This window comes from Neolamprologus multifasciatus, chromosome 7 (assembly GCF_963576455.1).
Source record: "Neolamprologus multifasciatus chromosome 7, fNeoMul1.2, whole genome shotgun sequence".
NCBI classification, from domain to species: domain Eukaryota; kingdom Metazoa; phylum Chordata; class Actinopteri; order Cichliformes; family Cichlidae; genus Neolamprologus; species Neolamprologus multifasciatus.
In genome coordinates, this window is record NC_140445.1 from 18,268,990 (window position 1) to 18,293,019 (window position 24,030).

General features: G+C 40.1%; 2 protein-coding genes across 4 annotated transcripts in view; both read right to left on the reverse strand.

Annotated features, from left to right (window-relative positions):
- The window catches only part of cdk5rap2 (CDK5 regulatory subunit associated protein 2), a 34,015-nt gene extending 32,577 nt beyond the window's left edge, over positions 1 to 1,438 (reverse strand). For 2 of the 3 annotated variants that reach the window (XM_085164980.1, XM_085164979.1), the window contains exon 1: positions 1,181 to 1,438. In XM_085164980.1, the coding sequence (XP_085021106.1) occupies positions 1,181 to 1,233 (53 nt within the window). In that variant the 5' untranslated portion in view covers positions 1,234 to 1,438. Of the gene's footprint in view, positions 1 to 14; positions 210 to 1,180 lie in introns of those variants that run through there. The other variant, XM_085164982.1, reaches the window with a different exon arrangement.
- Positions 1,439 to 4,555: 3,117 nt separating this feature from the next.
- The window catches only part of col27a1a (collagen, type XXVII, alpha 1a), a 67,388-nt gene continuing 47,913 nt past the window's right edge, over positions 4,556 to 24,030 (reverse strand). Inside the window, exons 23-61 of the mRNA XM_085164983.1 lie at positions 22,591 to 22,644; positions 22,425 to 22,469; positions 22,287 to 22,340; positions 22,141 to 22,194; positions 20,114 to 20,167; positions 19,409 to 19,462; positions 15,393 to 15,446; positions 15,143 to 15,187; positions 14,659 to 14,703; positions 14,415 to 14,468; positions 13,320 to 13,373; positions 12,819 to 12,872; positions 12,657 to 12,710; positions 12,445 to 12,498; positions 12,229 to 12,336; positions 12,093 to 12,146; positions 11,883 to 11,990; positions 11,733 to 11,786; positions 11,580 to 11,633; positions 11,323 to 11,379; positions 11,161 to 11,214; positions 11,028 to 11,081; positions 10,876 to 10,929; positions 10,261 to 10,314; positions 9,955 to 10,062; positions 9,637 to 9,744; positions 9,408 to 9,515; positions 9,251 to 9,304; positions 8,681 to 8,743; positions 8,554 to 8,607; positions 8,433 to 8,468; positions 8,289 to 8,306; positions 8,143 to 8,178; positions 8,011 to 8,037; positions 7,864 to 7,914; positions 7,613 to 7,781; positions 7,419 to 7,528; positions 7,099 to 7,317; positions 4,556 to 6,970 (exon numbers count right to left, since the gene is read on the reverse strand). Of these exons, the coding sequence (XP_085021109.1) occupies positions 6,824 to 6,970; positions 7,099 to 7,317; positions 7,419 to 7,528; positions 7,613 to 7,781; positions 7,864 to 7,914; positions 8,011 to 8,037; positions 8,143 to 8,178; positions 8,289 to 8,306; positions 8,433 to 8,468; positions 8,554 to 8,607; positions 8,681 to 8,743; positions 9,251 to 9,304; positions 9,408 to 9,515; positions 9,637 to 9,744; positions 9,955 to 10,062; positions 10,261 to 10,314; positions 10,876 to 10,929; positions 11,028 to 11,081; positions 11,161 to 11,214; positions 11,323 to 11,379; positions 11,580 to 11,633; positions 11,733 to 11,786; positions 11,883 to 11,990; positions 12,093 to 12,146; positions 12,229 to 12,336; positions 12,445 to 12,498; positions 12,657 to 12,710; positions 12,819 to 12,872; positions 13,320 to 13,373; positions 14,415 to 14,468; positions 14,659 to 14,703; positions 15,143 to 15,187; positions 15,393 to 15,446; positions 19,409 to 19,462; positions 20,114 to 20,167; positions 22,141 to 22,194; positions 22,287 to 22,340; positions 22,425 to 22,469; positions 22,591 to 22,644 (2,688 nt within the window). The 3' untranslated portion in view covers positions 4,556 to 6,823. The remainder of the gene's footprint in view (positions 6,971 to 7,098; positions 7,318 to 7,418; positions 7,529 to 7,612; positions 7,782 to 7,863; positions 7,915 to 8,010; positions 8,038 to 8,142; positions 8,179 to 8,288; positions 8,307 to 8,432; positions 8,469 to 8,553; positions 8,608 to 8,680; positions 8,744 to 9,250; positions 9,305 to 9,407; positions 9,516 to 9,636; positions 9,745 to 9,954; positions 10,063 to 10,260; positions 10,315 to 10,875; positions 10,930 to 11,027; positions 11,082 to 11,160; positions 11,215 to 11,322; positions 11,380 to 11,579; positions 11,634 to 11,732; positions 11,787 to 11,882; positions 11,991 to 12,092; positions 12,147 to 12,228; positions 12,337 to 12,444; positions 12,499 to 12,656; positions 12,711 to 12,818; positions 12,873 to 13,319; positions 13,374 to 14,414; positions 14,469 to 14,658; positions 14,704 to 15,142; positions 15,188 to 15,392; positions 15,447 to 19,408; positions 19,463 to 20,113; positions 20,168 to 22,140; positions 22,195 to 22,286; positions 22,341 to 22,424; positions 22,470 to 22,590; positions 22,645 to 24,030) is intronic.

The window sequence follows — 24,030 nt, forward strand, 5'->3', positions numbered from 1 at the left end:
TGAGGTACGCTTACCACCTGGATGAAAGCTTTTCCAGCAAACACAAGATGTGCCAGGTCCTTAAAAGGGAAACTAACAAGGGGACACTAAACGCATTAAGGCAGAGATGCGAAAACTAGCTTATCTGTAAGAATGAAAAAGAAGCTGTAAACTAGCTACATTGTTCAGCACTACCCAGGAAGAGCACAGTGCAGCAAAGCTAATGATGAACGCTTCACCTACCACAATCACGCTCTTTCTCCACGTAACGGAGAGCACGCGGGAAAAAAGGAAAGGAAAGAAAATAAATATAAAAATGTTAACTCCTCATTTTGTGACAATAGTGGCGGAGACGCCGCTGATGCAGTCTGACAGTGTTTCTCATAATTTCCGCTTTCTTTCACTCTCTGCATGACAGCCCAACACGTCGTGCTACCACTCGCGGCAACATCACAGCAACATCGACAGAGCTGAATATGAATCGTAACCGTGCCACAAGCAGTGGTCAGTACAGAGCATCCTTTCTGGACCAGTGTTCACAGCCTATCAATTCAACCCCCCCCCCCCCCCCCCCCCCCCCCCCCCCCCCCCCCCCCCCCCCCCCCCTTATTGGCATTTTCTTCCCAGCTAAACGAAACGTTACTACCGTTAGGTACGCATTTAACGGACTTCGATGTTAACTGTTTATATGAGTAGTATTTTTCCAAATTGTGTGTATGTCAATATGACCTGCTGCAGACGGTCAAGCAACGTAAAGTGGGAAAACTGTGTATAAAGCAATTATCTATGGCAATTATCTATTTAGTAGCTTTTGTTTTGTTTCCGTTATTTCCCCAGCACATTTTCATAATGAAATCTATATTACAGATGGCTACTACAACATGGAAGCATAATTTTACATGTACGTATGATCCCCTAAATAGAAGATGACCTAATATTGCTACACCCAAATTATAAAACAGACGTTTCTTGTTAAACCTACAGTAATAAAAGCTAAGCAAAGACGTTTTCGCAGACGACTGCTAAAGAACTTCATTTAGTATTGTTGTGTGTCTAAAACAATACAACTCGAGAGCTTTGGTCTCATAGGCAGGCCCAAGCAGCGGTAACTATGCAAAATATTGTTTTCAGAAGAGCTAAAACATACAGTAATGCTCATACACGCTAGCGTTAGCCCGCTAGCTTTTGTTGACTGTTTTACCTTCCGTTGATGTCAACGGGGAGCGTCACATCGTCCCCCACGACGGAATCCATAATTGTGGTTCACTTATTGTTTGTTCTCGCCAAAGCAATATATCATTTTACCGACTGGACGCAGCGTAAAGTTCAAAAAGCGGGACGGAATTCAAAATAGTCCAGGCTACCGCCATCACGATATGGTAAACGTCACCATTGTGCACGTTGGAAACTGGTGCTGCCTTTAGGCGCTGTAGGAAATATTTGAAACTAAACCTAGCCTGTGATACACCGAAATGATTAGTATTATGGTGTAAAGTTACAACAAGCCAGACTGAGTTTTCTTCTTATTTTAAGCTCCATGTTAACATTAGTTCAAAATACAGTTAGGTTCAAGATAATTATTGTTAATGACCTCAAAGTGGGGATATTCTTTCGAGCGGGTTGAAAGGCAGCATGGAGCTGGGTGGATATAGAGACAAAGCGATTGGCCAAAGCAAACACCGTGGGAAGGTTCATAAAGGCTCAAAAATACACACGCTGTCAGCTTGGATGTTTTTTTTTTCAACTGTCATTCAGCCAAAGGTATATTTCTGTGCTCGACAACTCCATTGTTGGAAAAGACTTTTTAATTATAGTACCCAATAATCCGTATCCTGTTGACTTAGTATTGATCCAAAACTTCCACTTTTGGATCATTACCAAGATCGATCCAAAAGAGAAAGCGCCAGCATTGATCTAAAACTGTAAGTTTGGATCGGTGTTGGCGCTTTGTCTTCCCGAGAGCGCATTAAGACTAAACTAATTTTACTAAACTCCAAAAGGAAATGAACCAGATGACAGATTTGTGTGTTTTTCCGCATATTTACTAGGATGGTAAAAACATCCTTTAGGATGATTTATATGTGTGTGTGGTGAGTGGGACGCCGGGTGTGTTGCTTGATGCCGCAGCATAATTAACATTTGCTCCACTAAGTGGGCTAATTACAACATTTAGTTAAACGACCTTACAGTAATGGCTCCAGTCTCTGTTTTATCGTCCATGCAAGTTCTGAAAAACATCTATGCCCTCCCTTGTGTAAACGTCTGCTGCACATGAAATAAATCAGAGAACAATAGCGACAACATGTGGTGTAATTCAAAACTTCAGGCTGTATTCATTATTATTATTATTATTATTATTATTATTATTATTATTATTATTATTATTATAGCTCAATCTCTAAAGGCTTTCAGTTCTTTCCGTGTCATTTGTTTTGGATTATGTTATTTTTCACATTATTCACATTTTGAGGTGAATTCATACAAACACAAAATGGACTAGAAATCACTAGATTATTTTCTTTTTCTATCAAAGCGCATTAGTGAAGAATGTTTTTCCACCATCAGAGAACTACTTGCTCTGGATTTGGAAGCCAAAATAAACGAATCCCTTTAACTTCTAAGGTTTCAAATATGTGAACATAGAAAAATCATCTGATCATCAGCCGGTCTTAAAATTGAGTAATTACAATCTCACATGAACATATTTATGGGTATTATCATGTCATTATCTAAAATGAGGGCGGCTGTGGCTCAGGTGATGGAGGGTGTCATCTACCGATCTCTCCCTGGCTCCTCCTGTCCATATGCTGAAGCATCCTTGGGCAAAGTACTGCATCCATCAAAGTGCGAGTGTGTGAATGTTAGATAAACAGTGTATATACATACCAGTCCATTTGCCAATTATTTATTTAAGAAAAACTAAGCCAAAATACAGAAGTGGTGTGAGATTCAATACACCTTCACTTTTTCCATTGAATTAGGAGGGTAAGTAGCAGCCTGGTGCTGCTAATCAAATGTATTTGATTAACTGATCATCAAAGGCGTGAGCACCTCTATAAAAACAAACATTTTAGCATTTTGCTGATGAGGAGCATTCAGGTGTGTGTTCACATAATGCCGTGGAGAAATAATATCATCTATGACAAGAGAAGCGATTATTGCTGCCCATCAGTCTGTGAAGGGTTATAAGGTTATTTCCAAATCATTTTACAGTCAGAACAATTATGGAAAATATTCAGGGCAGTTGTCAGTCTTACCAGGAGTGGAGGTTTCAGCAAATTTACCCCAAAGTTAGACCATACCATCTTTAGAGAAACTGCAAAAAACCTGAACAACTACATCTCAAACTCTAGAGGTTTTAGTTAGCAGGCAGTGCAGTGAGAAGACGATTGTAGTGATTGTTTGAACGAACATGGCAGCATTGCTGAGGTTTGCATGGTTGCATCTGAACTGTGCAAACCACAAAATGACTGGAACAATGTCTTTTTCAAAGATGACAACAAAGTGGACATGTTTGGCCATAATGCATAACACCATGTTTGGTAAAAATCAAACACAGCATATCAGCACAAACACTTTATATCAACTGTAAAGCATGGTGGTGGACGGGTGATGATTTGGACTACCATGGGTCCAGGGCACCTTGGAGTCACTAAGTGCACCACAAACTCCTCTGTATAGCAAAGTATTCTGGAGTCAAATGTGAGGCCATCTGTCTGACAGCTAAAGCTTGTTTGGAATTAGGTCATGTAAAAGGACAATGGTCCAAGCCACAGCAGCAAATCTACAACAGATTGGCTGAAGAAGAAAAGAATCAAGGTGGTGCAATGTTTCAGTCAAAGAGCGCATCCTGGCAGAAATGCTGTGGTTGGGCCTGTGCAGAGAAAAATTCCCTCAAACCTCAAGGAACGGAGGTGATGCCCTCAGTGAGTTCCAGACTTCAAATGGTCACTGACTACAAATTAATTGCATCAAAGTATTAAAACTGTAAACCCTGAGCCATCAATAATTGTGCAGTTCATTTAGGTTTCTTAAAAACAAAACACATACACACTGATGATGTAGAGGTATTTAAAAAATGATGTATTAAATATGATTAAACCATGATTATCATGGTTAAAAACAATCCCTACATTTGGATTTATGTTACTCTCTGTTTGGAAAATTTTGAGTCTTTAAAAAAATTTATCAGTTTGTTATTTTTTAATTTGTCCAGAGAAGCCACTGCCCACAAGACCGTGTCCAGAGGTAAAATGACAAAAATGGTGTCCATGTTCCAATACTTAGGATCCTGAAGGCCTCTACTCAGGCATGAATCAACTCACCACGGTGTCACCTTGTGGAAAAAGTTACACCCGTCTGGAGTCATATTGCAATGTCGAAACACTCTATGTGTTTAATTATAGCTAAGTTGTGCAACCAGTGGCCCGAAAAGCCTAGATTGATGATATAGAGTGCCGATATTGTTTACTGTATGTCAAAGCCACACATTTTTGCAACTTTATTAGGTTGGTAAATAAGTAAAATATGTTTTGCATCACAGTTTATGGCCAATGGTTAAAGTAAAAATCCAGGCACAAATTAAAAGTATTTATTTAACAAATGGACACCGAACAATGACTAAAGAGTAGACAGAGAAACGATGAAGGCAACAGAAACCGTCTTGTTCAGAGTTGGAGGACTTACTCGCTGCATTTGGCTGATATTTCCGAAACAGATTTGAATTATAAAGGCAAGAAAAAGCCGTCTGTCCAAGTCCTGCGTAAAATTGTGAGGTATTCTTAGCTTCTTGAAATGTCTACAACAGATTTGCAAAAGGAAAAGGAAAATAAAATTCACATATTTGCATAATTTCTTTAAAAACACAAGTGATAGTATAGCACAATCCTGGTACAGTACATGTTTGATTATCATAGAGGAACATAACAGAAAAAAAGTTACAAAAATAAAAGAATTAACATTGCAATAAATTTGTTCTCTGGAGTCCCAAATTTACACATAAAACAAATCTATAAACTCCAAGACCAGTTGGGATAACTGATTTTTCGAAAGTTGTCAGAAAGAGTAGTATTGCTTCAACCAACAGAAACTTGCTTCAGTCAGCAACCACGTTAACAACATTAAATAACATTAAATTAGCAAGAGGGGATCCATTGTATACAGCAAGGTTTACACAATTATACACATTTGTGTCCAGCTACATCAAAGAAATGTGTTTTTTATTAATATTATTATCATTTAGTAAAAACTATCTCCACTAGTGTGTCTCTACACTTAATACATACAGCTGTGGGAGAGAAGGGGCTTTGTACAGAGAAAACAATTTTAGCTTTAAAAAATACTTCAAATGCTGAGATTTATGCGGGCATGCAAAAGCAGAATTTTTTTTTTTTTCAGTAATAAGCTCTCTAATACACCTACAATTGCAACACTGAACACATTTACATAAATGACAGATGACTGACTTTAAGGGAATTCTGTAGTGCTAGATGGGATATCGCTATTATAGTGCATTATACAGCTATGGCAATATTTTTTGATTTGTTTAAGCATGCAAACACTATAAACATTTGGGATATTTTTGCACAGTGGTGTAAATACAGCACTATGGCTAGCACCTTAAACAGTTTACCTAGCACCAGACAGTAGAGAGAGGACAGGCTTAGAAATAGAGGTTGATTTGGATTCCTGTATTCACACTACTCTCTCATGTGGCTCAGTTCTCCTCTAAAGATTGCTGTACAGGTGGGGTAGGAGAGGTTTATGAGTGATGCTGATTTAAAAAGAACACCTACCTTTTACTGTAAATGATAAATAAAGAAGCAAGGACACTCCACAGTTAGAGAAACACTACTGAGAACCTGAGCTCCATAGTCTCCCTAAACCTGACCCCTAATCTCCATCTAAATTCTCCCTAATCATCAGTGGCATCTGGTCCAGTAAGTATTTAATATACCCCCTGTGGATAGGTATTGGCTTGTGGCTTTGGATGTAATTTACTGAGGGCTGACTGTGTGCCACTGGGTGTTTCCCACATCAGGGAAATCTCCCAATGGAGTAAAACAAATATAAATGTGACTTCTGCTCAATTTAAGCAAACAACTCTCCCTCTGGATTGATTCACCTATGCCGGATCACGAGAAGATGAGCACCAAAGGCAAAAAAAAAAAAAAAAAGGCACCCCTGACAAATCCTTCCATATAGATTTAAAACACCAAATTATCTTCTTGTTTTCTATTGCACTTAAAGATTATTATTATCATTATCATTATTACTATTATTATTAATTTACATAAGATATACAGGTATAAAAGTTAATTATAAGCATATATAAATATGTACATTGAACTAATCCGGATTACTTTAATTCTTTTCTTCTAGCAGAAATAAATTTCTGGTATTTCTCCCCCAAAAGTACGCTCAGTATACAGACTGTATACAAAAATAAGTTACTATAATGTCCACTGATTAACTTGGCCTTTGTCTCCCTTCACTTAGAAATGTTCTGGAGAGATTTTGTGGCATAGCGCCTTTATTTTCTCCAAGTAAGCGTATATGAGAAGATCCTTTTCGAAGAGCCTGAAGAAGGTTGTAGTGCGAGAACTGCCCTGCTCTTTCTCAGCCCTTCTTTGCCCCCTGCTCCAGCCCAAGGTCCCTGTGCTTGCTCCCTCTGTGTTTGCAGTCCAGGGAGTTTGGCAGAGCGAACCAGGATCTGTTTGGGGGTTGGTGGCATCTTCTTGCTTGGACAGTGTTTGGCCATGGTTTGGTTGGTTTGGAGACTGCGCCATTCTCCACCTATGCGAATGTATCTTGTTCCAGCCGTCTTTGCTCTGAAGACACAGTCTCACAGGAAGCAAACAGGGCTCACTTCTAGGTGGTAATGAGAGCTGTGACTAGCTTTTGGCAGGTTGTAAATGTCAACCACAGGGAGGAGTGTGGGGTCTAGGGAGTGGAACACAAAATGGGTCTGGTGCCAGCGCCCATCTTTTATCTGAAATATTGAAAATATCAGAATTAGAGCAACTTTTTTATAGCCACAGTTTTTAGTATGCTTTGAATGCTTGAAATTCAGTAATGATATAACATGTAATAAACAAGATAACTGGATCTCAGTCTTACCCAGCAGGAATCCTCCAAGACTTCTGGCTCCAGCTCTCCTCCCACCTCAAACACCTCCCCACTCCAGGCCTTGAATTTCACAGACCCCTGTTCAACAGGCTGATCCTCAGCTGACCTCCAAATAGAGACATCCAGGCAGTGGATGATGATGTGCTGCACGACCTCTGAGCTCAGCAGGTGGAGGAAGTTCATCTGAACACGACCAACACTGACTGTTGGCTAGAGAAAAGGAGATGGTTAACAAGTTTGTTTTATGTGTAACCTTTCTAAAGATTTTATAATTTTGTGGAAACTGGGGGATATTACTATCTCATGCATACTTTGGACACTGTTAATGGTTTCAGGCAAGTCTGTCCACCTCCGGTAAAGTTGCAGGTGACTTCTATTGTGTCTGACATGCAACCCAGGTTGGGGTCAATCCAGTACGTGCCTGAAAATAAAAACATGTTTTAGGATCATTCGACTATCTATACACAAAACTGTTCACCCTCTGTGCCGTGCACACCATTCTCACCATCATTTAACTTCTGTTCACAGCTGTGCAGGTCCCTGCAGATACGGGCAGGGTTGGTCCGAGTGCCCAGTGGGTTCTTCAGGCTCTGGATCAGGTTACTGAGGTAGTGGAGGGTCTTGAAGATCTCTGCACCTTGGTCCAGCATCGGCAGGTCCATCACAGGCTTATTCTAAAAACACAAGAGTCTTTTAAGTTGTCAACAGATTATAAAGTATAACAATGGGGAAACACTATCAGCATTTTCCACTAACCTCAGTCCTGAGTGGGGTGGGTAAATCCATAAACAATACACCATCTTCTTTCTACATCAAAAAACCCCAGTTTGAATTTAATCAGTGACATTGTATCTTCTAACACATATCGGGTGTAATGAAACCAGCAAGTATAACATGTCTTACAAATGACAGAGGGACACCTGGAGGACCCTAAAGGAAATAAAAAACAGGCATTAGGCATTAAGCTTGCGTGTGTCATGCAAGCTGGAAAATAATATTTGGTTATACGTTGAGGGAAAAAAAAAAAACACTTACTGGACGTCCAGGTGGTCCACGAGGTCCAGGAGATCCCTAACAGGAAGAGAACATAATTTCTATATTAACTTTTTGTCATTCAAGTCACCACAGTAAAATTAAAATCCATTGTAACAGGAGGGAAAGACGATGCTGTGCAAACATACCCTTGGACCTTGAGCTCCCTGTTCAGAGAGAGAAAAACATATTTTTAGCCTGAATATTGCCATCAACTCTGCTTTTTGCACTCTTAATATAAACAAATGGGAAAAAACAAGTGATAGATATGATAAAAGACAAAGAAAACTCACAGTCTCGCCACGATTGCCTTTCTGTCCTCGAGGACCCTGTAAAGTGTACATAAACCAGTGAGTATGTTGAAAGACATCAGCGCAGAGAAATGTCAAAGCTTCTGTCATGTACAAAACGTACTGCTCTTCCATTGGGACCAATAATTCCTACGGGACCAACAATTCCTCGTCTACCCTAAAGGAGAAAAAAAAAGAATGAGCATTCCAGAGCTTTTTATCAGAATGATCTAAATCATCACGTTTCTTACCACTGATCCTTGGGGCCCTTTTGGCCCTCTTATGCCCTTTGGCCCAAAGTCTCCTGGAGGCCCCTGAAAGTGATACATATTTACACACAGCCATTACACACTTTGTCAGTTTGGCCTAAAACATATGTTTACACTAACCTATCTCTGACTATAGATTTTGCTTCATCTCGGAACACTGGATAAGCTCTGATGGCTTCAATATTGAATTGAATTTAGAAAAAATTAGTTATAGTGGTCTTCCCCGCCATGTCACATGATTAGTCACACATCAGCTGACATTAGTTTATTTGACGTTTGTATAAAATGTGATTTATAGGTTTATAATAGTACACAACACAAACTTGTGCAAGCACCAACAATTTCATGTGCACCTGCAAGCCGCTTTGTAACCCACCCCCATCTGAGCTCCTCCTTTTCGTTCTTTTCCTGACTTAATCAATGTCATTGTCATGTGTTGCCTAAGTTACCTGCACTATTCTGTCCTCATCTAGATGATAATGACTGTGTACTGTAAATGAACTGCCTCAAATATGTGTGGAAAATTTTATTAGTGTTTTGTTGTACACTTACCCTTGGTCCAAAAACTCCCAGAACACCTGGAAAACCCGACTCTCCTGTGTCACCCTGAGTGAGAATTTAATGAAGAATTAATTTAAAAGGAAAATTAAATATATCTCAACATCTACTCCTTGTTATGCATACTACTGTATCTGTTGCTGACACTCACAGGTTGTCCTTTAGGTCCTTTGTCGCCCTGTGGCCCTGGCAATCCCATTCCACCTTTGAAGCCTCTTTTTCCGGGAGGTCCACTCTGACCCGGAAGACCCCGCTCACCCTGAATGGATGAATGACTGCATTTTTATTAAGGCTGTCATACTGTACTAGTATAGTATATTGCACTAGTATATTCCTTATTTGAGGTAGCTATTGCTAATTGAAAAGAACATCCGTCCTACCTTTGGTCCAAAAGCTCCCTGATCTCCTGGGAGTCCTGGAACGCCAGTTTTACCATGCAAGCCAGCTTTTCCAGGAAGACCTGCCTCCCCATCGTCACCATGCTCTCCCTAGATTCATTTTGAGAAGGTAAAATGAGGAAGAAGAACATGTTTAACTGAGCTGATAAATGGTTTTGTCCTGATAGTGGCATTAAGAAGACAAAATTCAAAAGCAAATTCATCAGCCTGTTTCGCATCTGTGAAACTCATTTCCTGGATGGAAACAGGATTTAATGGCCACTAATGAAATAAATAATATGATTTCCTTGATCATCTCACCGGGATTCCTTTACTGCCATCTTTTCCTGGGACTCCATCCACCCCGGGTACACCCTCCTGACCTTCTCGGCCCACCACACCTCTAGGACCAGGAGGACCACCTACACCCTACAGAGCAGAGCAGGCTCATCAAATAACTACAGCAAATCCTCTGAAATGCATCATTTAAGCTCATTTTACTTGACAATGAAGACAATCCATTTTACCGAAAACACATTTTTTCTAGACAGATAATTTGCAAAAACGTTTCTTTTTAATTAAACACTAAATGAACCTGCTGTGGGTGTATGAAAACAAGTCACTTACTTCTGGTCCTCTGGCTCCTTTTGGTCCTGGCTGACCCTGTTTGCCTTTCTGACCCTTAAGAATGAGAGATAGAAAGTTTTAAGTGTGCAGCTACTGAACAGGTATTGATTATTAAAGGTGTGTACTGACATTTTTAAAACACATCTCTGGTAATATTAAATGCTTACTGGGATGATCTTTTGTTGTTAGCCCACATTGCACAGTGCTGTACTCTTTGGTAAATTTTTCTGATCATGCACAATATCAGCTCATTTTTCAACTTTTGCAGAAACCTGCTGATCCTGAGTTAATATGATGCACATTTATATGAGGTAATTACTTTTTATGCACTGAACTAGTATCCTATAAATGTTTTTATTAGCAAAACTGTTCACATTATTTATTCCAGTAATGGAGTAAGTACTCCATCCTACCACCTCCCTACACCAAAGTGCCAAAATGTTACAAATATGTCATTTAAAAATTGTACATTGATAGTTGCATTTTATATTAGCTTTGTATGTCAAAGGACTCATTACGCAGACTGGACCATTTCCCAAGCTGTAGACCAACTGTAACATATCGCTGAGAACCTTGAACCCCACACACATCATCATTTTTGTTTCCCATCCTTACTTGATCTCCTTTGGCCCCTTTGGGTCCTTGCTGCCCTTGAGGTCCAGGATGTCCCTGAAATTGACAATCGTGTTAATGAAAGCATGTAAAGACAAACCAGGTGACTGTCCCTGGTGTTTGTATGCCTGAAAATCACAGGTTTTGGCACTTACTGGCAGTCCAGAAGCACCGGGTCTACCTCGCTCACCATCCACACCAATTTGCCCCTAAAACATAACAACAGATTATAAAACAGATAATCACAAATGAATATTATAAAAAATCAAGTGGATGGATGGTCCTCACTTTGTACCCAGGATCTCCTGCCTCCCCTCTTTCTCCTCTGTCCCCTGGAGGTCCCTGATAAGATACAAAGTCTATTAATAAACTGAAAATGACACGATTTCTGCAACTGTATAGAAGACAAACACGAGAAAGAGAAAGGAAAGTAAGTTGGGTGTGACTTACCATGTCACCCGGAGGACCAGGAGGACCCTCTACCTTCCCATCATCCCCTTGTTCGCCCTAAGCATAAAAGTAAGAAAAATTTGTGTTTTAAAACAAATGTTTTCGAGTAATACAAACTTTCTTGGTGATTTTAAGCTTTTTTGAAATGCCCCCTGAGTGTTACATAGCCAGCTTATTCCAGGGGCGCAATAAGGATTTGGCCTATGATACAGTGAAATAGTAAGAGAAACACGCCACGTAAAGTGAGCAATGCGTACCTTTTCACCTTTTGGTCCCTGAGGCCCTATGGAGCCTTGAGGTCCCTGATGGCCCTGCAAAGAAAGTCACAAAAAGTCACATTATCTAAACTAACTAGAACAAATGCTTCATTGTGCTGACTCTGATGTATAACCTTAACAAAACAATCTTACCTCATAACCTGCAAGACCAGGCTCCCCCTGTTGACCCATTCGACCAGGAGCTCCCTATAGAAAACAAATGTTGCATCTTCAATTGTTTTATCTATTAAAGGATTATTACGCAAAGTGCTTGTGATTTACATCATTACTATTCCACCTTACCACATGACCAATAGTTCCTCTGGAACCCTTTGGCCCAACAAAACCTGGTGGTCCAGTCTTCCCCACTGACCCAGTCTCCCCGAGGTGACCTTGATTACCTTTGGCACCCTAAAGGTACAGGATAAGAAGAGTTAGAATATACCTGAGCACACAGCATTTGTGTATTTGTTATTATTTGTGAATACTTGTTAGGTTATTTGATTCTAGCACCTTTGACCCTGGTTTGCCTTGTTCCCCAATTTTGCCAGGCTTTCCTTCTGGACCCTACCATGGGAAAAGGTTTAGAGTGAGGTTTAAAAGTCTGTGCGTGTGTGTATGAATTTTAAAAGAAAGACAGGTGACTTACCCTGACACCAGTGAATCCAGGACTTCCAGGTGGGCCCTCCTTTCCCTTTTGTCCGGTTTCACCTTTTTCTCCTTTGTCACCCTCCTGACCCATGTCACCTTTTTCCCCCTGAAGGTGCACGATGGACAGCAGCACTCTTACACACCAAAAATAATGCTGTGGTTTGGAATACAGCATGGAGGACAGTTACATCACGAAACGGAAAAAACATCTCACCTTGGTTCCATCAGGACCAGCCAGACCAGCTTCACCCTCTAGACCTGGCTCTCCCTGCACACACACACACACACACACACACACACACACACACACCCACACACACACACACACACACACACACACACACACACACAAATATATAAATATATTATGCTTATGAAAGAAACAAGAACAAAGAAGACTGTGCAACATAATTCAGATAAACATACCCGCTGTCCTATTAGTCCCTGCTCTCCGATATTCCCAGGAAGTCCAATGGCTCCCTGACACATAAACACAGATAGCTCTTAAACTTTGATATCCTGTTTACCACTACAGAGTAAAAACATAGAGCATGCCCAGCTAAAACTACAACAATATTATTCTCTCACCTTCTCCCCTGGCTCGCCTGGCAGTCCTGGTTCACCCACTTTTCCTGGAGGACCCTTGAAAATACACAGAAGTGTTGGCAAATGCAGTGCGGAAATGTGCCACAATAACAGCTCATTACCAAAGACAAGAAATAAAAGAGTTGTGCAGATTGTCTTTTTATGTTCAAAAAAAAAAAAAAGAAGATGAAGGGAGGAAAACAGCAGATGACTCTTTGACATTTCATATGAATAATAGCTCAACTTTTGTGTATGTATTGGCAAATGAGAGTGGCGAGAGAGAGGGGGAAAAAAAGACCCCTTTGTTATGTAGCTGACTGATTAAATCGGACAGATTGGTTAAATTAGAGAGCGTTATTGATCCACTGGGGTAGGATGAGGAACAGATGCCACATATTTATTCATTTAGTTTTCACAACACCCTTTTTGTGCATGCAAATAAATAGCGCAACCTTTTGCATGTGGAATATGAATGCACACTTGTCTGTAAGCGAGGTCTCTCACCTTTTGACCAGTCTCTCCCAAAGGTCCGATAGTCCCACGTGGCCCTGCCGGTCCCTAAATGACAAGAGAAATAGAGATGTTTCAGCCTAATTACAATCAACTAGATTGTCATGTGCACAGAAAGAAAAAGAAAAAGGAACCTCTCGCTGATGTTTACTGTGAGTGTGCCAGTGGCAGATAAATCAGCAAGCTTGCAGTACCCAGTTTGGCTCTGAATGCAAAGACTAATTGTGTCACCGATCCTGCTTCTTAAATGCTGATGCTTTGGCACAAAAACTTCATAAATAATGTCAGGGTACATTGCAGACCTTCTAGCTACAAGACTGCAGCACAAGGAACATAATTATGAAGAATGAATGGAAAATACGATTTTTCTCTGCTCTGTGAAGTATACAGCAAGAGAAATTATGTTAGTGATCAGTTTTCTACTTAAACAGGAAACAGGAGAATATCAGCCTGTAACTCTGTCATATTAATGAAAACAAAGAGGGATGGGGTCTCCAATGCTGCTGCGGGAAAGTCAGTATGCATGCAAACAGACATATTTCTGAGCCTCTATTTGTGCTCTGCCTGTCCCACTGTTCAATAAAACAAAGCCGCAAGAAAGAGAGCAAATCTTTTAAAGTAAAGACTGGATCTATTATAGCAATAGCAATCATGTCTACTTCCCTGCAAATTCAGCAGTTTAGCGCTTCTATAAATGCGGAGTTTCTTTTTCAAAGATCAATCTTGTTTTTTGTCACTACAGAACAGATGTGCAAAGAATGAGACAATTCTCTGGCTGCGCCAGAGGAAACATTTAATACAGGCGAATATATTTTTAATAGGCACTCAAAAATGTCTCATAAACTAGCTCCTGGCTTATGGGAGCTAACAGGGCTGGGCAGAATGAACTACTCTACCAAAAAGGAATTATTAATATTAAAACTCTCAGAAGAAGGGAGAGGAAGTTTGATGAGCTGCAATGAAAATACTGCAAAAGACTGAAAAGGAAGGAAAGAAACTGTGGATGGTCGGAGATATCAAAACAGGAAAGGTATAAAGATGATGAAGGAATACAAGAGACATATTTGAGAAGATGGAAGAGGTTCATACTGGCTCGCCCGCTATTCCCTTGTCCCCTGGAGATCCAGAAGGCCCCTGGATACCCTGAAAATTGACAAATCCCATTTAAAAATCAAAAGAATGGCACTGCATTTCAGGTGTGATGTCAGATACAGTATATTCAGAAAATGACATCAGCAACTATAAAATAGAGAGAGTGGAGTTTCATGACTTCATCTAATCTTCCTCAGTTGTATTTGTTCAACATTCACATGTATGATTATAATGAACTTACAGAAAATCCTTTAGGTCCAGTTTCTCCTGGTTCTCCTTGCTTTCCCTGGAAAGACATAAAAAAAAGAATTAAATCAAAATGGTTCTACAGTGCATATTTATAAACTTATGACGTAATAACACATACGATATGTTATTTGCCTTTCTATCCATACAAAAGAGTGTATCTTTGTGAAATCTATTACACTGATTCCTATGATGTTGCATTTACAACCATTACTATAAATAAAGATCACTACAAGGTACTGCAACAGCTGCTCAGATAAGTCTCAAAGTCTCAAAACAAAAAGAAAAAATAAAATAAAATGAACAATAAGTTGTCATATATGTAAATCTAGGCCACAGACTGTGGGTCTCCACACTGTCGGTATCATGTATGTCCTCTAAATTATGCTGACGTCTCACTCCTCGGGAGGAACATAAGCACCAAAAAAGTACATGAGAGGAAGAAGTGGAAAATCAGAAAGGTACCGCAGGAGCTTTACCTGCGGTCCAGGGAAACCCAATTTTCCTGGAGGACCATCAGAAGCCTGCAGAAAGGAAGAAGGATGAGCGCTAGCAACTGTCCAGACACATCAGTTTATTTCATATTTCCAGGTTTCAGAATGGAAAAAAGAAGATGTGTAGCTATTTTTTGTGCTGATTGTTGCTTATTTGGCAATTTTGTTCTCTTATATGCTTTTTTTCTGAATTGTGTCTGCGTGATTTGATAAAAGTATATCCCAGCGTCCTTACCTTCTGGCCCTCTAATCCAATCTCTCCAGCTGGACCGTCAGGCCCTTTCGCTCCCTGAAACACAAGACAGCTGTCACTTCACCAACAGAGGTCACTGTAATACTGCCAGAAAGCCACAACATACTGTAAACAAACATCTCTGTACAGTTTGACACCAACACTTACAGTGTCCTGCATTTATCAGGGAAATATCAAAAATAAATATATCTGTGTGCTTATAGTTAATGTATGTACATGTGCACAGAGGCTTCATGTAAAACTAGCTACTTTGCTGTATATTCTCACTGATGGCACTGAGGGTCACTCATCTATAAGACGCATTATTTCAATTACAAGTCAGGGCATGCACATATGCATACTGCTCACACTTAAACACACACATTTTTAGAACAGCTGTCTCTTTACTTTACTTGTATCCACCTGTCAAAGATAATCATTGTAAATCTACTAAAAGGCCTGCTAGTCCTGTGAGTAGTGAAAATAAATAGGAACCAGGCAGTATACCAGCACAGTCCATCTGCTCTGCACCTGCATCCAAACCATATCTGTTGTCAGCGCTGTGGAAGATACTGGCTCACTAATATTGAGAAGATGCTCACTGACTGTAACTGTGTGACACCACACGGGTCAGTCGGATCTGATCGGATCTCGGTGGCTATAAAGAGTGAGCGTTTAACTGCCCCTTTCTCAGGATAATTGAAATATTTTAGAGTGGAAATCAAAAAGCCTATAACATGACAGCCTCACAAAGGAGGCCTTGTTGTGAGAGTGATTGACGACTGGGCACAGTGGGAGTTTGGCCCATGCAGAACAACGCTAGCTGAAGTGCTATAAGCCTATTATACATGGAGCTGGATGAGCACCGCTCATTAACATTCCTGTCTGGGGTACCTGCTACCCACTGGTTACGTTTACATAGACTAATTAGCTGACATGTACGGAAAATATTTTATTCTATCTAGGCACAGAAAACATATTTATGCCTAAAACTTGATTAACCACACCAAAAGAGTCAGCATCTATATGAACTGGATGTCTTGGATGGTGCCAAGAGGGAGGGATGATGAGATGACTCTTCAGTATGGAAAACATTAGTAGAGGATTTCTAGTGATTAGAAGTCATGAGGAGTTATTAGAGGCAAAACGTGATTGGGTGACTCCTTGTAGCTGACATCCGCAAGTTTTACTGGAGAAGTTTTTCTTCTTTTTTTAAACTAGAAAATAAAAACAGACACAGAAAACGACAGCAGTGGCACTAACGCCCTATAGGCTGATGTTGGTGTGCAGTTTTATCTCCCTCTTTTGTGTTTCCACAATATATGCCTGTCAGAAAACAGTCTCAGCAGAGCCAGATGTCACAGTTCACAAGGCCTCGTGCTTCAATCCAAGTAGGGAAAATCTAAAACACATATGCTGTTCAAATGGTAGTTGTATGCAGTCTCATTTCACACTAAGATGCTTTATCCAAGCGTGACAAAGTCTTTGATACAGAGCTGTTACAGAACAGCCTTACTTCATTTTCTTCTGTCCAACGGGAACATTAAATTGTTTGTGTCAGCTCAGACTTTATCGTGCCAATCAGTTTGTGTTTACTTGCTTCATTAAACGTGGTGAATGCTGAATACACTAAAAGCTTTTTATTTTAAAAACTGTTGCTGGGACTGAGTTTGTGCGCATTTAGACAGCGGGGGTGAGATATGAGCGTCTGCGGTCGCACACATAAGATCACAGCTGCTAACAGAGTCTGTGAGAGAGTAACTCCTGGCTTGCTACGCTCAGGTTTCTAGTCTTGGAAGACCCAGTGTACTAAGTCATGTAGCAGCAGGCAGATTTATTGGCAGTGGAAGCTGCTGACATTAGTAATAACTGAAAACACAACTTGAGATTTTAGAGCGTGGCCAGGCCCATCTCCCATAGATTCTTCAGATGAAGAAGCTCAATGCTTTTTTTACGCCACTTTCCAGCTGGCTCATTGGACCCAAAGAAGTAAAAAGTTCCCTAACTAAAAACAGGCTAAAACTGAGGTACGTTCACAACTGTGAAGTAAAACTCACCGTAAACATAATTATAGAAATTGTCCTCATTATCTTACTCAGGATTCATTATTATTGCACCTGAAAGCAGATGTTTAAGTGGGACTTCAAGAATTTATTTGCTTCATGGTGTTCCAGATGTCAGATTTTATGAATAACATCAATTATTGAGGATTGAAATTTCTCTTGATGGTATTTATCCAGATACTATTTCAGGTCTTAGTCCCTGTTTGCCTGGTTATCGTCTTTCAAGAAAGCACTCTGGGGTTTTATGTGTTTTTTATTGTTCCCGCAACGCTGAAATTGAAGAAATCGCAGTGTTGTTACTGGCATTATCTGTGTCTGCTAATTATCTGAAGTCTATTTGCAAAGAGTTTGTTGCCACAACACTGTGGAAGTGTTAAACACATCGTAACAGAGAAAAAAAACACAGGTGCTCTGACTTCCTCTAGAGTACTAAGCAGTGTAAAATAATGTAACTCGCTGCTCCTATCTCTTTATAAGTATTAACTTCATAAGTGCCATTTATAATGCTAATGTATTTACACGAGGTTTCAAAAAATCAAAAATAAATCAAAAATCTAATAATGAGATTTTTTTAAAAATGGAGAAAAAGGGCGAACAAGGGGGAAAGAATAGGAGGGCAACAAGTAGGTTTTTAAGGAGACAAAGAAACAGTAAATTTAAGTAATCGGTAAGTAATTTTAGGTAGTGCAGGAGTAGTTTTAAGTAAATTCAGGAATTTCATAGAAAAGGAAATTATTCATGGAAAGTAATTTCCATGTCATTTCTTGGTAATTTTGTGGGAAAACAAACAATATTTCCCTACCTTACATTGTAAGCACACAATAGTTTTTGGGGCACAGACTGTATTATGAAGTGGTTTAACTTCAATGTAGTTTGCAGGAAAGGAGCATCTCCTTTCCTGCAAACTGCCTGGAAGCTTGAATGTTTTGCTTACACAGTAATTGTGAAAGAACAAAAATTAAGTTAGACTTTGCTCCATCATTTTATGGTTACAATAGAATTGAATAATAGAATAAGACAACATCCATCATACACATCAACATAATGAATATTAAATAAAGATTAATCCACTCCATAATGTGGCCTCCACCATGATAAGTAGAGCGTGTTTATGATGTAAGATGATGAAATATTGTTTCTTTTTCTGCAAACTTAGCATGAAATTGCGCACTACTAATAATTGCTTATGCAGTACTTAAATATTGTTACTTATTCTAGTGTTTTTAGTGTAATTTCAAATAAAATCCATTGAAATTCTATTTAATTACAGGGGAATTACTCCCTTAGTCACGGGTCATATTATAAAGCCTCAGCAGTGGCATTTGTGAGTGACTGCTATTAAAGCAGAATAATTCAATCCAATCTTAGTTAATCATTAACATAAACCCTGCTTCCCCGGTTTACTATATTTATCTGCAAGCAGCTTCCAGATGAGCAACAAAAGCCAGATCCCATTTTCCAACCACAACAGAAGTGATGTTGGACTAACAATGACTCGTTCCCATAACCACCAGTTATTGTTCCATTTCTATGGAATGAAGAAAAGAGCATTTGGTTTACATCACCAGAGCTCTTCTAGTGCTCATAATGAGTTCGCTCCCCCCCCACCCCCCACAAAAAAAAGGCTAAAACATTAATTCTTCAACTTTGAAACTGCATATGTGTGGAGAAGCACCCGCGTCCTTTAAAACATCTATAACATCAGCTCAGATCCCGCCACACATCACTTCACCTTATTCACCAAACAGCTCTGAAAGCAGTAGCACAGATCTCCTATAAACACACAGCAGAGGATACGCAAAACAAAAAATTGTGTATATACACACTCTTCTGCCAAGTCTATGATCTGTTCTCAAGGCTGGGATCTGTGACACAGTGACTGCAGAACGCCAGTCAACACCTAAGCTGCAAAGAAAAAAAAAAAACAACTAAACTCACGTGAACCTTTTGACTTACCCGCAAGCCTTTAGGCCCTCTGGTACCAGTTGGCCCAGTCGTTCCAGGAGGGCCCTGATAAACAAAGGAAAATGGGGGATAAAGAGAAAACAAGGGGGAGGGACAGAGATAAAACAAAGGTTTACACTGACAGACCACAGAGCCCCCTGGCTGTTGACCTTGCAGGGCAGCCTGACCTCGGGAACACACTATAGGGTTTGTTGTTAGATCTGTCACTCACACCAATTAAAGGGTCTGCTCTGGAATCCTGTCCTGCTGCACCCCAAATCCTCCATATTTATATTTGTTTTGGTGGCTCAGTGGCCCCTGCCTTCAACCAATGATTGGCCCACTCTGTCAAAGCTGGCCACGGCAAAGAACGGGGGGCAGGGGAAGCTTCTAATTGGTTATAGGTGTTGGGCTTTTGACTGACAGGAGGGTAATGCACATTCAGCGGGAGGTTGCCAGGTTTTATAATGCTCAGAGAAACCTACAGAATGTGGGTTACTAAAATTACTTAAAATATAATCTACGAATGAATGAAATTAAAATACTTTTTTTTTAAAAAAAGAAAAAGTTAATTGATTAATATTTCAAATGTCTATGAAACAGACACTTACTATTGTTAGTAACCACTCACTGTCATCACTATGATTAGAGAGGATCATATACAACTATGAATGAGTAAAAAGAAAGTGCAAAATATGCAAAAGGATGGTGACTCACTGGTCTTCCTTGTGGTCCAGTAGGTCCGGCCTCACCCGGTCCCCCCGGGTGACCCTGGTGTGCAAACATAGATAAACATAAACTCAGTACATCGATTACAACTGATACACGTCAGGAAAAAACACAAAAACAACACAAAATGATGATATTCTGACACTTTCATCTATTACAAAGCAAGTTTATTTAAGCAGAAAGGTGTTGACATAAAGGCCAAACTCATTCTCCAAATTGCACTGAGATGTGTTTGAGGCAATAAATTGTCCGTCTTTCACACCCTCATTGGTAGTTCAAACATACATCTGGAGAAAAGCTCTGTCCGCTGGAAAATACGTTTTATGTAACGATGAAAGAGAAAGCGGAACAGAAAGAAAATAGACAGCATGAGGTGATGATTTTATGTAGGAAAACATACTACTTTTGGCTGCTTTTCTCTCTTCTTCTTTTTTAATTTTTTTTTTTTTTATAGTAGCTCGTTTTTGGCCAGGCCATTTGTAAAAGCATAACTATATAATGGGGAGTACTTCAGTCAGAACTACTCAAGACAGCCGAGTGCAATAAAAATCTATCCAATACACAAACTTATAGCACAGTAGGCGGTTCTGATGTCATGCAGGAATAAAACAAAGAAGCCTACAGTATGAGCACTCTGTTAGTGACTATAGATGTCTGCTGGTCAGCTCCCCTCACATTGTATGATGCAGACTTTTCCAGAGGGTCTGTTTCTGTTTTGTAGCTGGCCAACACAGAACTTCCTTGTGAGTGAGTATGTGTGTGTGCGGTGAAGTCCTCTGAGAAATCTAACTGGCTGTCAGCCAGCAGGAAAACCTTCTCTGCTTGAGCAACAATGATGACTAAATTCTTATCCACTCCGGCAAGTCGCAGACATTAGACAAGTCCGTAAAAGACCCTACACGATAAAGAGTCAACGAACTCTGTTTGAAAGAGCAGGTTAAGCTAAGTTATCTTTTATTGATCTTCCTCTCAATGCTCAACGCATCCTCAGTATTCAGAGCAGCGTGCAGCCACTGTGTGGAGCTCTAAGCCGGCACCTCAGTCAAATCCCTTTGGGAAAGTTTATCTTGTGATATTTTCGATGGCATTTTGAACTTAGGACCTGAGGCGACAGTACTAACCACTGAGCAGAGATGTCAGACTAATTTTAGTTCCTGGGCCACATACAGACCAATGTGATCTCAAGCGTGCCAGGCCAGTGAAACCATTGCATAACAAACTATATAAAAAAAAAAAAATCTCTAAATGTTACCCTTTCTTTTAATATAATGGACTACAATCACTGAAAATGAATAAACCCATTTCCCCAGTGACTGTCTCACTCCACTGTCATTATAAAGAAAGGCTACTGTAATAACGTTTAAACTCTGCAAAATCCTACATTGGTTCAGACTGGATTCCTTTGGCGGGCCTGTTCTGGCCTGCGGTCTGTATGTTTGACACCCCTGGGGTAAAGGAAAGTGCACAACACTGAGGGAATTACTCAGAGGTCCTGCAGACGGTAAGGAAATTATCAAGCGATGTCCGAAAAAAAAAAAAACAATATCCTCTTTCTATTTTTGTGTTTTCTTTTGAAAAGTTTCCAGCAGGACTGTCAGCACTTTTCTGACCATTATTACCATCACAGAGGTAAAATATCACAACGAATTCACTGGAATTATTTCCAACTTTGTTTGAATGAATATTACAAGCTTTGTTCCCCAGTTAAAGCCCTCTTGTCAATTGCCAAACCACTGCTTAGAATACAGGGTTTAAAGCTGCCTGAACTGTGACGACTGAGCTGTGCTTTGAGGAAAAAACCCCCCAACATATTCTGTCATATTCTTGTGGTACATGTGTGCTTAATCCCTCACAGCACTATATTCCCATGGGAATAACAGACACAGTTTAATCTAAAATGACCATTTCTTAGGATTCTTTGGAAATATAATCTTAAGGTTACGTTTTAACAGACTCAAACATCATTCTTTCTCAGTGTGAAAGCCCTCCACACTCTAGCTGTCATTCTGTCTTACCGTTGGTCCCTTTTCTCCAGGTGGTCCAGGAAGGCCCATCTCCCCTCGATCTCCCTAAAATTGCACAAGTCCAGTGTTTTCTCTTCAACGTGATCTTGTAAAGACTATTGAAATAAATTCATGGGAAAAAAACCGCAAATTATTACCTTCTCTCCTGCCAGTCCCGCCTCTCCCACAGGTCCAATGAAGCCCACCAAGCCCTGAAACATGTTGAATGGATGAATTAATAGATGTTTGAATTAATGAATTGGCAAAAAGCAGCCAAGCCGCCAAGGGTTTCTTACTCTCTCTCCCATGGGTCCAACTTTTCCAGTGATGCCGGGCTCTCCCTGCAGAGAGAAATATGCAATTACTTAAAAGATTAGAATAATGAATTTAATGTTCTTCAATATATCTGGACAAAAAAGCAATAAAAACAAAATCATAAATAAAAGTGTTTTTTTTTTTCACCTTAACTCCCTCTGTACCGAGTATCCCAGGGAATCCTTGCCTGCCCATTCTACCCTGAAAGATTTTAGCACAGGATGATGAATAATGAGGGATGCACTTGCCAGTGAATGCATCATTAATGTTAATCCCAGATTCTCAGCAAGGATAAAGGATCTTTTTCCTGTGAGATGACAGCTTGAGGAGAGAAGCGGGAAACAGTTGGTTCACCATGCACGTACATATGCAGTGCGGTTTACAGGTATTGCTGACAGTACATTTTGGCGAGCTGTAAAAAGAGTGAGAGAATGACTAATGCTCCTCTTGCACAGACAGTCACTCCTGGGGTTAAGGTGGGTGAAGGTAAGGGGGGGCGGGGGAGTTTTTTTACTGGTAGTACCACCTTCAGGTCAGGAACGCCTGAGCCATAGTTCTTGATTGAGTGACTCAACGGTACCAAAGTTTTGCTCAGGTTTGCTCAGCTGCTTTTACAACGCAGTGCTGGATAAGGCTCTAAGATACAAAGGGTGAAGGCAGATTCTTGCAGTTAATTAGAGATTTCCAAGAATTCTTCTTATCATCTTTTTTAGATTAGAGGAAGATCATTCATTGTGCAGAGAGAGAGACAAATGAAGAGCAAATGAGAAGATGAGGGAGAGGACAAAAAAGAGAGAGGCTAATGCAGTGACACAGAGGCAGAGTGTCAGTCTGTGCTGAAGCTGAAAGACAGCTAGCTGATGAGGTGGAGGAGTAGGAGGACCTGCGGCACCTGGCCAGAGATCAATCACAACTCCCGGAGGAGTCGTACGGCGCTTCCCCTTGGAAGGAGCACAAAATGGAGGTTAGAGTCTGATGCAGGCGAGTGTGTGGGAGGAGGGTGAGTGTGGAGGGAGTTAGGCTGAAAGAAAGTGCAGATGAGTGGAAGAAAGGATGGGATGACAATTACTTAGGTAGCATCTGAGTTTGTTTTGCTGTGAAGCGTAACCTTGACCAAATATTTATTCTGAAAATAATTTTTTAAAAATTTCAGTCATTTCAAAAATATTTTAATAATCACAAATCTTATGTTTCTGCAGTGGCCCATTACTGTCTTCAAGCATTTTATGACACCTATAAATCGTTCAACCTATAAACATGGTGATGGCAATTATTGCCCCCTAGTGGTCATGATCAAGAATTGCATGCACCATGAGTAAAATCTCCTGAGGCTACAGGAGGCTGTGTAAGACACAGAACACAAGACTTCTGACTTGTCCAAAGCAAGAAAAACCCACAAAGAGAGCCTACTTTATCACCGTTCATATGATCTCTAACTGTGGCACAGCAAATGTTGCGCATGCATAAAGCTAAAGCAGTGAAGTTAAAATACGTACGATGGAGCTGGCTGAGAATTAAAAGGAGTAACACATGATTTAAAGCAAGCCACATATTGATCTTGTATAGCTCTTTCTGTCTTTGTGGTTA